At 39.4% G+C, this 14,047-nt stretch overlaps 2 protein-coding genes across 3 annotated transcripts in view; both read right to left on the reverse strand.

Annotated features, from left to right (window-relative positions):
- Nucleotides 1–1,638, reverse strand: part of GTF2H2 (general transcription factor IIH subunit 2) — a 16,335-nt gene extending 14,697 nt beyond the window's left edge. Inside the window, exon 1 of one of the 2 annotated variants that reach the window (XM_085322031.1) lies at nt 1,570–1,638. The gene's annotated coding sequence lies outside the window, so the exon portion shown is untranslated. The remainder of the gene's footprint in view (nt 1–1,569) is intronic. The other variant, XM_085322032.1, reaches the window with a different exon arrangement.
- Nucleotides 1,639–7,054: 5,416 nt separating this feature from the next.
- MARVELD2 (MARVEL domain containing 2) lies at nt 7,055–14,016 on the reverse strand. Its single transcript, XM_085322037.1, has 6 exons — nt 13,391–14,016; nt 11,775–11,807; nt 10,476–10,612; nt 9,737–9,908; nt 9,325–9,375; nt 7,055–8,343 (listed from the first exon to the last, which is right to left on the reverse strand). The coding sequence occupies exons 1-6, from the start codon at nt 14,012–14,014 to the stop codon at nt 8,227–8,229; spliced, it is 1,134 nt and encodes a 377-aa protein (XP_085178163.1). The 5' UTR covers nt 14,015–14,016; the 3' UTR covers nt 7,055–8,226.
- Between the last annotated feature and the right edge of the window lie 31 nt (nt 14,017–14,047).

Here is a 14,047-nt window from a genome sequence, read left to right on the forward strand (position 1 = left end):
CCCCTTTCCAGGGATGGAGGTGAGGCTGACTGGCCTATAGTTGCCTGGGTCCTCCTTCTTGCCCTTTTTGAAGGCTGGAGTGACACTGGCTTTCTTCCAGTCCTCAAGCACCTCTCCAGTTCTCCAGGACCTTTCAAAGATGATGGAGAGTGGCTTGGCAACAACATCTGCCAGCTCCCTCAGTACCCATGGGTGAATCGCATCMGGGCCCATGGATTTGTGGATGTCTAGCCTGCCCAGGTGGTCTCTAATTCTGTCCTCCTCAACCAAAGGAAAGTTTTCCCTTCTCCAGACTTTCTCCCTCACATCCAGGCTGCAGGATTCCTGAGGGCTGCCCTTAGCAGTGAAGACTGAAGCAAAGACGACATTCAGTAACTCTGCCTTCTCTGTATCCCTTGYCACCAGGGCCCCTGCCCCATACAGTAGCRGGCCCACATTTTCCCCGAGTYCTCCTCTTGCTGCTGACGTATTTGAAGAAGCCCTTCCTGTTGTCCTTGACATCCCTTGCCAGACTCAATTCCAGCTGGGCCTTAGCCTTCCTCGCCGCATCTCTACATACGCTGACTGCATTCCTATAATTCTCCCAAGTAGCGTGTCCCCTCTTCCRCAKTCTGTGTATTTTCTTCTTCYGTCTGAWTTTGGCCAGGAGCTCCTTGCTCACCCATGCAGGTCTCCTGCCCCTCTTGCTGCACTTCTTACTCATAGGGATGCACTGCTCTAGAGCTTGGAGGAAGTGATGTTTGAATACTAGCCAGCTCTCCTGGAMCCCCCTTCCTTCTAGRGCCTTAACCCATGAGACTCCACCAATCAGGTCTCTGAAGAGCYCAAAGTCYGCTCTCCTGAAGTCCAGGGTTGCAAYCCTGCTTGTTGCCTTWGTTCTTTCCTGCAGGATCCTGAACTCCACCATCTCATGGTCACTGCAGCCAAGGCTGCCTCCAACCTTTACATCTCTAACCAGTCCCTCTCTGTTGGYAASGACAAGGTCCAGCAGGACACCCTTCCTTGTAGGCTCCTCCACCATTTGTGACAAGAAGTCATCATCATTATTACTACAAGGTTCAGGATATATTTTCTGTGACTAAGCAAATGTCCTGACAGGAGCAGGTTGAGCCATGGAATAATGTAGCTCTTCCTTCAAACACATAGGTTAATCCCATAGAACATGTGTTCTACAACCATGYAGAATAATCCCTTCGAAATTCCCCCTTTCAGTCTGGCAGCTGTTTTACTGGCACAATTTTATTTTAGAATTTCTTTTTATGAACTATCAATACAAACCTACAAAAAGTTAACTGGCAATTGCATTTAAAAAGCAGGTTGGAGTGTTTCATCTCAGAATGAGTGGGATGTGGTAGTAACTCTGACCAAATGAAAGTTTTTCACTAAATATCATGCACCATTTTTCAGATGTCTGTAAAATTACCATTTGTCTCTTTGCAAGCATATAATTTACAGGCTGCCAGGATAATAGTTATTTAAAAGACTGAAAGCCCTAAGTAGTACTTTATAGTTCAAACCCAGCAGTTCTTAACATTACTGATTACAGAGGTATTTTGAAGTATTGGTTACCTTAGTGRAGCCGCGGATGATCAAGATACTGCAGTCTGAGTTCTAACCACACATGCCCCAAATGCAACTCTGAAAAAAAAATTTATGGTCTATACCAGAAATATCTGACTACTAGACTAGAAGATGGCACGAGCTAGGAATATTTTTAAGGCAAAAGATTCCTGAAGCTATTGTATTCCCAGCTTTTCCTTGTCATTTACTTTTCAAAACTACGCAACAGTCCTTACAGTCCTGCTCTGTAGTTGCTGGCACACACACAAAATTCTGACTGGATACTAAAAAAGCATCAGGGAGAAAAATTAGYTGCAGTTTAAACACCTAGTAGAAACACTGAGTTGTTGGCTAGTAGATAGTCCAAGAGGGACTGAAGCACTTATAACGTGTTTGAGTTATCCAGATGTGTTGGTAGAATTTGCACTTTTCAAACTGAAAATGCAGTATTATATTTGCAATGYTCACTAATCATCTTTCACAACTACTCTAGTAAACTATATTTAACCATCATCTGTTATAACAGCAATTGTATTCTATTATCTTCATGACTATGCCCAGAAATTTGCAAGCAATCACCATTCACTGCAGAATGAAGCACATTCTCTACATTCATGAGTTTACAACACCAACTACTTCACATTACTAAACCTAGAGGATGATTTGCTTAAATACAAGAAAAGCATTTTTAGTTGTACAGATTAGTGTCACAGTGCTTGAGAAGAAGAGTACTGCAGCAGGATAGACTGGCATYTACATAGGTGAAGCAGCAGGGAAAAGGCACAAATTCAAGAGCAGAAAGGGAACGGGAGAACACATTTGTTACCAGAACAAAGTCTCTAATAGAAAAACAGGATCAGAACTGTGGAGCATTAAAAAATACTGAAATCTGTTGTAAAAGAGAAAAATTGTATATGCTCATATTCACACATGCTTTTATATAATGCTTATACAGCTCCAGAACAGAATACTACATGCAGCGGTAGACAAGGAGAATTACTGTAGCTACTGTATTTTATAGAGAAACAGTGACTACTAGCAAGTGTATATGTTACAGGATTATTGGGAAATAAGCAGTCTTTCAGCACCAAAGAATACATCGTAGCCATTTTGTATGTTTTGATAATGCCAGGTCTATAAATATCTTTAAATAGSATACTGGTAGGGCTTCTAGGACTGTAAGTATTTACATTTCGCTTCTATTTATTYTGTTAGAATGAAGATTATATGCAGTTTTTAAAGCTTGCAAATGTTTACTTTCCTACAAGGCAACCTCTTCCCCTCCCCCCCCCAAAAAAAAGCAATTATACAAAAGCATATTCTTTCAAATGCAGAAGCAGTTTGATATCTTTCTAGATTGACATCAAAATACAAGAAGWAGTAAGAAATTAGTTCCAAGTATTTTGATGTTGCATGACTTATGTTTCGCTCCCACCTAAAACAATTCTGAGCAGCAGTGATCCATCTTAGGGATAGCACTCAATAAAGAAATATATTCAGCCCTGTCCATAACTTCACATCTTCTCAAAGAAGAAAGAGAGAAAATAATTTTAAAGAATGTTTCTGGGCAGTGAAGAATGAGGTAGCTTTGATTTTAACATAAAAGATTTCTAAGTATACTCAGTCTCTTTTTTTGCAAGAGGAACAGAGCTACATAAAGAGGTTTGGAGGAAGAGGAATTATGTAAAAATATTACAGTGCATTTTGACAAGAGTAAAAATTTCAACTACATTACTTCACTGTTGCAGAAAGCACAAAGTACACAGGACCGAGAATTTAAAGTGCAGAAGCCCACAGATCATACTAGATACAGTGTAATCAATTCTAAATGGCAAGTGAACTCCAGAGAATATGGAAGGATAATCAAAGTCACTTAGTGCCTCAGCTAATGCAGGACATTGGATAGTCATGAAAATTCAGAGGATAAAAYATATAGCAACGTTACCACTCAAGATAGTGAACATTGTACCAGTTAAGGGATGTTTACAAGTTTGGCCTCAAATATATTTCATTAAAAAACATGTCAGTAAAAAATAAATAAATTTAAAAAATAAATGTGTAATTCTAAAGGAAATATTTTTGAAAACTCAAAGTAATAGTAACAAGGAACAAATAAACACAGAAGAGGCAAGTTTCCTTCAATAATGTTCTTACATACTGGTCACTATATGAGAGTCTTTCTTTAGAATCATGGTTATTGTGAAAGAGATGGCTAAAAACTACAGAAAGTTTAAATTATTAAAGTCAAGATGGAAGGATGCGACTTTCTCAGGTGTTAGGTACAACATATTCTGGCATATGCAGGCATATTTGCCTACAGTGCTTCCTTTTATAAGATTTAAAAAATAGTTCTTAAGTAGGCCTAGTGCCTCATTAAAAAACTATCRCAACTCATACAGCATTTAATTCCTTTGCAAATTTAATATACTAAAAGCTGAACAGATATTTCTGCAAATACAAGCAAGCCCTTTYGGTTTTGCTGGGTTAGTTCATTAGTACCAAGTGCATCCTATGTGGTCATTGGTGATAAAACTAAATAATACCAGTATGGCACACATTTTTGCTTACATTCAGTAGCCTGACCCAGTCTGCTGTAGCTAACACACTACTAAATCAGGATTGCGGTAAGTAGGAAGATTTATCTCRCCAAGAGTTTCCATTTCACAGGAATCATACTGAGAATTCACTCGATAGAGTTAAGATAGTTTAGTTTCTCTGCAGAGCAATCAGAACTTTACTGGCTACAGTGGAAATGCGTCAAGATTGGGTTCAACCTCTTGAATTACAGGAAAGTCACCAAGCATCCGTTTCTAGGGGGTGTCACTGTACATCCAAGACAGACAAGAAGTGAGGAAGAAAACATTTAAACAAAAGTACATTTCCTTAAACAGGAGTGAGAAACTTAACAATTAAATGCAAATGTTGTGTTTATCAGCAACAATCTCTAAATATACATGAAACAGAAGAAAGTAATTTAAACACACACTGGGAAAAAACAGATGTTCCAGAGGAAAGCAATAAAAAGTACTTCCCCCTCCCCCCCATCTTCAGTAGTTTTAAATTAAGATTTGCTTCTAGGAGCTRAAATACAGTTGCAGCTTGATCTACTTCCATGCCATCTTTTCTTAAGAAGGGAAAAGTCCAAGAATTGGACTCTTATASATGATTGTCTAAAAGCTTCAAATCTCAACAAAATCTGGAGATTAACAAACTAAAAGCTGGGCAGCTATTTCTACAAATGTAAATCCATTACATTTTTCATTAACACCAGGATTTTTAGTTGATGTGCTGGCATAAGTCAAAGCTAGGCCATCCTAGTATACGAGGCACGTTTTAGCTTAAGTTCATTACACACTTTGCTTGCCCTGCATAAACATACAAGGTAGCAAGGAGTATGATGGTATCTTGATCACAGTCATCCAGCTGTTTATCAAGACAAACAAGTCCTTTTTGTCACTCAAGTCTGGTTTGAAAACTTTTGTATTCTTGGAACCTGCAAGTCCCTCTTGGACATTAGCCTGTAYGGATCTGTCATGTCAGGTGGGTATCTCCTAAGAGGAAGATTAGAGGAAAGAAGACTGCTGTACATACACTCAGTGGCTGAGGACAAGCTGTAATTGGAATAACATGCTAATTCCTCTGATGTAGGGCAATTATTATTTGCAAACTTTAAATGAGCATTATTTTCTTCTGCAAAAACTCAGTCACACTACTAAGGCCACGCAGCAGACATTTACATTTRCATGCAACAATGCAGACTCACAGAGTGGAGTCTAGAGACTCCACACAYGTGCCAGCCCTCGATACACTTGTATTAAGTAGAAAACTAATTTCAGTTTTGTTCAAATATACCTTCATTCTTTTAGACATCAGGAGACCACTTTCCTTGACAGTTCTAACTGTAACTAAATCCGACCAAACTGACTCTCCATTTGTCTTGCCTTCAACAGGTTTCAACTCACAGCTACTCATTTGTATTTCACTGATCTCTTCCTCCAAGAGATTAAAGTGTTTCTTAGTCTAGTATTTTTATTTTTGTATGTTTAGAGTAGTTCTTTCTTCACAGGTTAGAATAAAACCAACTTGCCAGTTGTACACACCAAGCCCCCAGCCTCTTCTCCCACCTGCTTAGCAATGTTGAGGTCTCTAATGTGACTCAGGCTAAAGCCACTAATTTACCTTAACAGCTGCAAGKCATTGCTGCGCTGGACTTCCTAAGCTGCAGGGTGAGTGTCCGTGCCTGCTGTTCGATGCTCAGCACATGCTGCCACAATGCCTGGCACCAATCCTGCCCGAACCCCTATCAGTCACAGAACGGTGCTCCTACCCATCTTCTCTCTGCGACCTCAGCAGATCAGTCCAGCCGCCCGTGTGGCACCTCTGTGGGAGAAGCTGAGGGAGCCACAGGCAGTGTGTCCCGTCAGGTCCTTACCCATTCCAACGAGAGGCACAGCGTTCCCTTCTCCACAGCCCTTTGATGGAAACTCAGGCAGAAAAGAGAAGGTGGATGGTTCTGCAGACACTCTGCCAGGAACTGGTTTTTCAGAGAGAGAAGYTCAGACCACTGTCAAAGGGAGTCTGGAGCTGGGTTTTCGTAGTACTAATAAGTCTTTCCCACACCAGCATATGGACTTGAAATCAGCCAGAGAAAACATCAAGCAAGCAAGCCAGGGTGGGGTGGGGGGAGTGGGACTTTCAGCACTTTACTTGAGCCTTAAACTTTAACTAATCTTCTCCTGGTACCTGACACAACACCCAGAACTGCCACTGAGAGAAACAGGAAATCTAAGCGTACAGTGAGCGTGCATTTAAACTGCAGGAGTCTGGACAAGGACATGTCTTATAAACAAAAGGGTTTTTTGTATCATTTCTGCAGCACAACAGGTATAAAACACCTGTCCCCAGCTCCCTTACAAGGTAGAGAGATTTCCTTTACATTGAAAGGAACGGAAACCTGAGCCAGAGAGAGCTCTGAGAAGAGAGTAAGGACAAGGGATGGCACCGAGTTCTGCCCAATTCAGACTGAAAAAGATATTGAGATCCCTTCCAGGTGGATGAGACTAAAGTCTGTTTCAAATGAAAAGGTGCCAAGTTTTCTAATTCTCTCAGCATTCCCATAGTTTGTTCTGTTACATACTTCATCCAGCAGAACTCCTGGAATTAAACGGCTGATTAAATTGGAATGTCAACTTCTGATAAATACGAGAGCAAGTCTGAAGCCATTAGGATTGCAGTGTGAATAAAAGGCCTCAAAAATCAGATGGCAAATAACTCCCAGGGTGAGGTAAAGTACTACATCTGTACCACCAAAGATGCTATCGTTGTTCTAAACTGGAAACAGCTTTCCCAACTTCCTCCCTTTAAATTAAGGCCAACATTGAAAATTTACCTCTAAAGAAAACATATAATCATTAACAAGTCTTGAAGTAATCTTAATCAACACTTCTCATTAAAAGGTCTTCAAAAACAAACAGAACAACATGTTTATGCTTAGGATTTTTTTGAAATTAGAATGTATTTCAGAACAAAACATCCAGTGAAACAGCAGTTATAGAAAACTGTACAAAGAAATGGCTATCGATGCTTCCAACCATTCCAATCAGTAAATAATAATAATAATAATAATAATAAAATAAAGGATAAGGAAATTATTTTTACGTAATTTTACATATTTATGAGAACATTCGCACATGCAAACTTATTTATCCCATGATATATTACACAAATTTTTACAGAACGTCTAGAAAGCATATCTATCAACAACACATTTTACCTGGCCTTATAGAAGATCCTTTATTGGTACTCTGATTGGGAATTAATTTTCTTCTACTTAATCTCTGAGTTCACAATCAGCTGCAATTAGGTAACCTTAAAATAATCCTAAACAAAAAGTCTTGTTCCTTGCTCATGAAGAAAACCTTTTTCTTTTAGGTCCACAGATTCCCACCAAGATTATCCAAAAAAACTACGCAGAGCACACCAGTCTTTGGCAATACTCGTGGAATACTGACATGGCCTAATCCTCCATCTATGTTCCTTTATGGTCAAATATAAATTAATTATATCACCTCTAGAGAGGAGCATTAAAAACAAAAACAAACAACAAAGACAAAAACCCATGGTGCTACACTTGCTTAAATGGGAACTTATTTTGTAGCTCTTTTAAGTAAAATTCCCAATGATTTCTGACATACAGCAGAGCATATGAAGATGCAAATAGTCTTATTAAACTCAGTTCTGACTTGTCAAAACAATTCAAAATAATTAAGTACTCAATAAACCCCAGCCAGTAATATCAGCTCAGCTCTTTTTTGATATCATACGGCCTATATATAAAGTCTAAAATTGTTACAGCACGTGTGTGGTATTTAGAACTGCTTTCTCTGGTAGACAATACAATTCTTGCGAATAGAAAAGTATGCATATGTAAGAACTGGCTGTGCACTAATAAAAGCAGAATACTAACACAAATTTTCTAAATTCATCTGGTAACTTCATTATATTGGATCTATATGCAAAACCTATCAGAAATGCACAGTAAGTGACAAAGTGATTAAGAAAGTAACTGCTTTTCCCACAGGAAATTCTGAGAGTAAATAAATACTTAAAAAAACACATTTCTGTTTAAAAAAAATATAAAATAGGATCCCCTTAGTCAAGGCAATGCTAAACTTGTACATTCCAATTCATAACTTTATCATAGTCCTGAATTCGTTGTTTTATGTGAGAAAGCTTATTCTTCAGGTATTCACAACGCTCCTTTTTCTCTAGAAACGTAGGATCCTGCCAAAAACACAAACCCCCCTTACATTAATGTTTATGCTTTCAGTTTCCTCCAGCAATAGCTCGTTACCAATGATGCCACTGATTAAGGACAGCACATAAATATCCTCAAAACACACACTTTTTCCTTGGCCGCAATTTCTTACATCCACTCTTTTGCTGTTTCCCCTTTTTTCAGGTTGAAGAGAGAGGTTCTGCTTTAACATGTCTTAGTTATTTAGTAAACCGAACAACTTTAATATAAATGTATAAATACAAATAGGTGCATTCTGGCACGTCAAATAAATCCCTTTCCCCTCAAAGCAATGAAATCTAACTACCGTTGATGCAAAATTTGAAATTAATTAAAAAAAAAATCAACCAGATATTTGTAATATGTTATGTTTTTAGTGGAACAAAGGCACACATTTACTACCTGTATTTATAAACAACAAAGCAAAATCTCTTGGACTACAGAGAGAATCAGTTCCTGACAGTCCATACAAGCTTCATGCCAAAAAGAAAACACAAAACTTCTTTTCAAGTGCAATATTGTACATTTCCTGTATTTTTTAAAAAAGCTGTGTTGGTTTTGTCAGTGAGTACAAATGAACTGGATCCCAAAAATAATCAACAGTAACTGATCTTCTGAATGCTAGAGATGAGACAGGCTCTCAGAAGATTAAAATATTTCCCCCCCCCCCCCCCCCCCCCCTTTAATCGCCACTTTCTTTTTCCCCCCCCCCCCACCAACAAAAAAAAATTTTCCCCCCCCCCCCCCCAACTCTAACATAATCATTATTCTCAAATGAGGTTGCTGACATAAGTAGAGTGCATAGTGTCCTAACTTTACCAGAGTTTAAAAGACAAATATACAAAACTCTGTAATAGCTAAGCTTACCCTGAGCTGGCATGTTGCACCTACTGTCAGGAATCCTGTCTATTTACACTCTCTTGGCTATTCATTAGATTCACTAGCAAAGTAAAGCTGGAAATACTCACATTTTTTTTCTTCTTGTATTCCTGCAAAACTCTTGATATCCTTTCCTGTTCCTAGTAAGAGAGACCATACATTTTTAACCATACTAGTACACTCCATTTCTTCATGTAAAATTTTACTTGTTAAAAGTGAATTGCTCCTTTAATCAAATGCATTCTAATATATTTTACCTACTAGTTTTGTACTTGAGAACTAGCAAAAATACATTAACTGTAGCTTGTACAAAATTTGAAAGTAACTAACATAAAAAATAGAAAAACATATATACAATTTCCCCCAGACTTGGGGAAACTCTCTCTCTTACCAAGTCACTGCCAGCATTACAAGACATGGCTGTAATGAAGACAGTCAAAAACTGCCTAAAAACATACCTTTTTTTTTTTTTTTTTTTTTTTGCATTTCACAGGTACTTACATATATACTTCCGGGATTATAAGGCAGTTTTCTCATCAAAGCATCTAGCTCATCAAACTTCTTTAATACAGCATGAATTTCCCCTGATAGCTCTTTATATTCAGCAAACTGATCATTGAATACTGCTTTGTATCGGTCTCGCATTTCATTTGTTTGAATTGCTGGGTATTTCCTTTAAAAAAAAAGTGCTTTTAAGGACTAATATTACAGACAGGGCTTCAACAAACACACAAACCTTTGACTTTGGTACTTTATTTCTGTATTGTTTGTTAATCTCATAACCTACTGAAATTTGCATATATGTAAAGCACTGAAATCTTTGCCAAGTATTACAAAAATTATTTTTATGATCTCATACTTCATCACAGAATGGTCTAGCCTTGCTGCTTTAAGATTAATTATGTTACAGGTTCAGGAACTAAAAGGACAAGAATTGTCTGTATGGTCTTCTGTTCCTTCAGTAATTATTGTATATGCTACATGTACAATACAATACTGTATTTTAACATTCGAGCTTTTTCTTTTTAATTTAAGATTCTTCATTTGTATTATTGTTTCTGTGCCATTGACGCCAGCCCCCATCCTCTCTAGTTTAACACTCACTTCAGTAAGATTCTGAGATCCACCACATGCAAAGAATGGCAGAGAAATCATGAAATGTATGTATGAGAAACACTGGGTGAAAAAACTGATTCAAATATTCTCTGCTAAGTTTGTTCATCAAAACTAAGTCACTTACGCTAAGTAGTCTGGCATCACTATAGGTTTAGGAATGTGGCCTGCAGGTATATGACCATTAAGTTGTTCAGGTTTCTCTTCCACTGATTTAAGCTGCCTGTAAGTGATCTCTTCTCCTGCACTGTCAATGCTTTCATACTAGGTTTTAAAAGAAAAAAAAAAAAAAACTTTTATTAAAGTCAGATTTACTTCAAAACCAATATACATAAACTACAAAACATCTGACTAATTTGAAGACAGAGATACAAGGACTGAACAGCAGTACATGAAAACTGTATGTATTATTAAAATTAGATTATTAAGAAGGTGTTAGAGTAGTATTTCTCACAAATAGTCATCTTACATTTGTCCTAATAGCTGTTCCAGTGAGAAATAAATACTTCTTGGAAAGATTTGTCCCATATGCCCTGAAAAAGTAATTTAAGAAAGTTTCCTTGTGTTTCTGTATAATCTGCGACTCTTTGCCAATGGACAGAAATCATTCAGTTCTCTCATGTCTGTTTTCCCTCGTTCCCTGTTGTACAACTCCGCGGACCCAGAAGCAACAACACATGGGAGTCCTGTCTCAGCGTATAGAAAGAAGGATCTTGATTCAGTATTGAAGTGAGCTACTGAGAAAACAGCAGTGAGAAGTTCACAGTATTTAATCAAAGGTATTTAAGACTGAAAGAAATGTCATAAATTCTCCGAGAATCATCAACATCTGCTGTATTAAGATCCTATACAATCTTCATATTGTATGCACTTCCATCTTTGCGCAATGGAAGCGCTAAAATCCTCCTCCAATATGACAGATTCTGACATTTGTTGATATTTCAAAGCTCACAGGGTGGACTTTGAAGCAGCCCCAGATACAGGAGCAAACGTCAGCTCAATGAATACCTATCACTGTGCTTCACTGCCTCTTCTCCAATTTAAACAAGCAGTCAGGAGCTTAAAATAAATAAAACCCTAAAACCTGCAACACAGGAGATGCTCTGCTGTTACAGTGATGTCTGCAACCTACTGTGATGAATGCTGCGGGACTTGTTCAATGAAAGAGTAAGAGTACACACAGAGGCAGTCATCAGATTTGCTGACACTGTAAACTTAAAACCTAGCCTAACTAGCAGAAACTTCTTTATGAGCTCCTTCTCAGTCTCCTGGGTAGAAGGACATTGTCTGGACTGCATTAAAGAAATAAACCTGATCTCTTCCTAGCAGGATAAAAACTAGAACCAGTCAATCAAAACAGAGTCACAAGAAAAAGAATAAACATTTGGAAATATCAGTCATGAAACAAATATAAATTGTTTCTTACCTTCTTTTCTGGTAAAGACGACTGTGTTTTCATCTATCAAAAAAAAAAAAAGCTTTAATTTCAGCATAAATAGTACACAAAAACACAGACTCTTAAAATCTAAACTCTATCAAAATCATATTGCACAGATAACTATGCATGCATATTTAAGTATGAACAAATTTAGAATAAGAAATAACTTTTCAGATCAGTAGATTTAAAAAACTGTTTAAAACTGGCAGAAAAAAAAAGTCTCAAAAAACACAAAAAAACTCCAACCTAAAACAGTAACAGGATCTCCCCCAATAGCTGTAAGGAACAAATCAGATTAAATACTGCACCCAGTCACTTTTATTACTGCACATTCCAGCATATATTAACTCACTGACACTCTGAGGCCTAGGTCATGGCTTAGAAAACATTTCAGTGCTCTAACCAGTAACTCAACCAGCAGCTGTCTTGCACAACACTCTCTAGAGCCTAACCTGTATTGTAAAAGCATTCTCTTTAGAAATAGTCTTAAATGACTGGGATAAAATAACACTGAAAACAGCCTGGAGGAGTGAGCACTTTCTGCGTAATTCCAGCAATTATTTTTTTTTTTAACTTGTGCAAAAATTAAGAAAAGTTTTAATCATAGAACTGCAACTTATTTTTCAAAAGGGGAATCTTAGCTTTATGCAAGATACGGTACTTAAACTGCATACAGTTAAGTTCTTGACCAATCTGATCAATTTATCTCATTTACCTCTTATTTAAGAAAAAGCAAAAAGCTTGTTCTTGATGTTTTATAGCAATCCCTTCACGTACCTTGTTCAATCACTAAAAGAATTCGCTATAAAGAATCAAGATTCCCTCCCTCTTTGGCTTTCAGAAAAGGGAGAGAGGCACTAGAGGTCAGCACAAATACTCTAACGAAAATTGACCTAGGTTCATCCACCTTTTTTTCCCCTCCAAATTTATTATACGATAGCTGCAATTCCTAGATTTTTTTTTAAAGGATTTAAAAAGAAAGAAACTGACTGGCTAGATGTTGGTGTCTCAGGTTTCCATTATGTTTTTACTATTATCTATACTATCACAAGGAAAGCTAAAAAGACGTAAGGAAGTAGCTTGAAGTTATCTTTGAAATGCGAAAGTAACTATTCTTTTTACTGTCATTCACCCTAGCGCTTAACCTGCTGCAAGCACAGACTTCAAAGGCTTGGTGGCTTTAAACCCTCCCCTGCTGAACGGCTGAACAGGCACATTGTTCACTTCGTCCTGTGTTTGGAAAACATATGCCAGGAAGCAGGTCATCAGCTGATGCAGGAAGAAAACTGAGCATTACAAAGAGAACAGAACCAGTTCCTTACCAAAGTCAATTAAAAGGAAAAAAAAWAWAAATAAAAGAAAAAGGAAAGCAACATAAATTTGCATCAGGTATCTCAGAAAGTGACTTTTGTTCAACAGTCTCGAATTCATCAGTAAGAGCAGCAAATGCKGTCGCCCAGAGGCTCTGAACTGCTGCGGGAGACGCGCTGGTCGGGCCTCGCTCCACGGCGCGAGCGGGAGCGTCCAGCCGCTCCCCGCCACACCGCAAGTGCCGTGTTACCGACCGACGGACAGACGGACGGACGGCGTACCCGACGCCTTACCTCCCGCGCCATGCGCTCGCGGTGCCTCCTGGCTCCTTCGTGCCTCCATAACTTCAGGGAGACCACCGCGCTGATTAAGTAGAGCACCACGGTGACGAACAGGAAGATTATCGCCGCTATCTGACCTCCTTCTACGCGGCAGAAGGTCGCGTTGATCGGCGTCTGAAACAGCTGGTAGTAGCAGAGCCCGCCGCGGTTGGCGTCGTTCACGTACACGATGGCCGCCGCCATGTACAGGAAGAACAGGGCCACGTTAACCCCGAACTCGGTCAGGGGCCACCAGCTCGAGTCCAGCAGGACCGTGCGGTAGTACCCGGACATGCCGAGCACCAGCAGCACGATGGTGGCTATCCACGCCGCCGCCGCCGCGACCAGCACGAACGGCGTTTTGGGCCCGCCGTAGTAGTAGCCGCCGTAGGCGCCGCCAGCCGCGAGGCCGTAGGGCTGCGAGTACCCGAACACGTTGTACCACTCGTTGTCCTTGTGCACGTAGGCCGAGACGCAGGCGAACACGGCGGCGCCCAGCAGCAGCTCCGCCGCGCACAGCGCCCTCAGCAGCCCGGCCCAGGACTTCATGTAGGCGTAGCGCGCCCCGCCGCCCGCCGCCGCCCCGCCGGGCAGCATGGCCTCGCCGGGCAGCGCCGCCACCTCGCTCTC

Source organism: Rhea americana, unplaced genomic scaffold (assembly GCF_003343005.1).
Source record: "Rhea americana isolate MKP2758 unplaced genomic scaffold, rheAme1 scaffold_74, whole genome shotgun sequence".
In the NCBI taxonomy this organism is placed as follows: Eukaryota; Metazoa; Chordata; class Aves; order Rheiformes; family Rheidae; genus Rhea; species Rhea americana.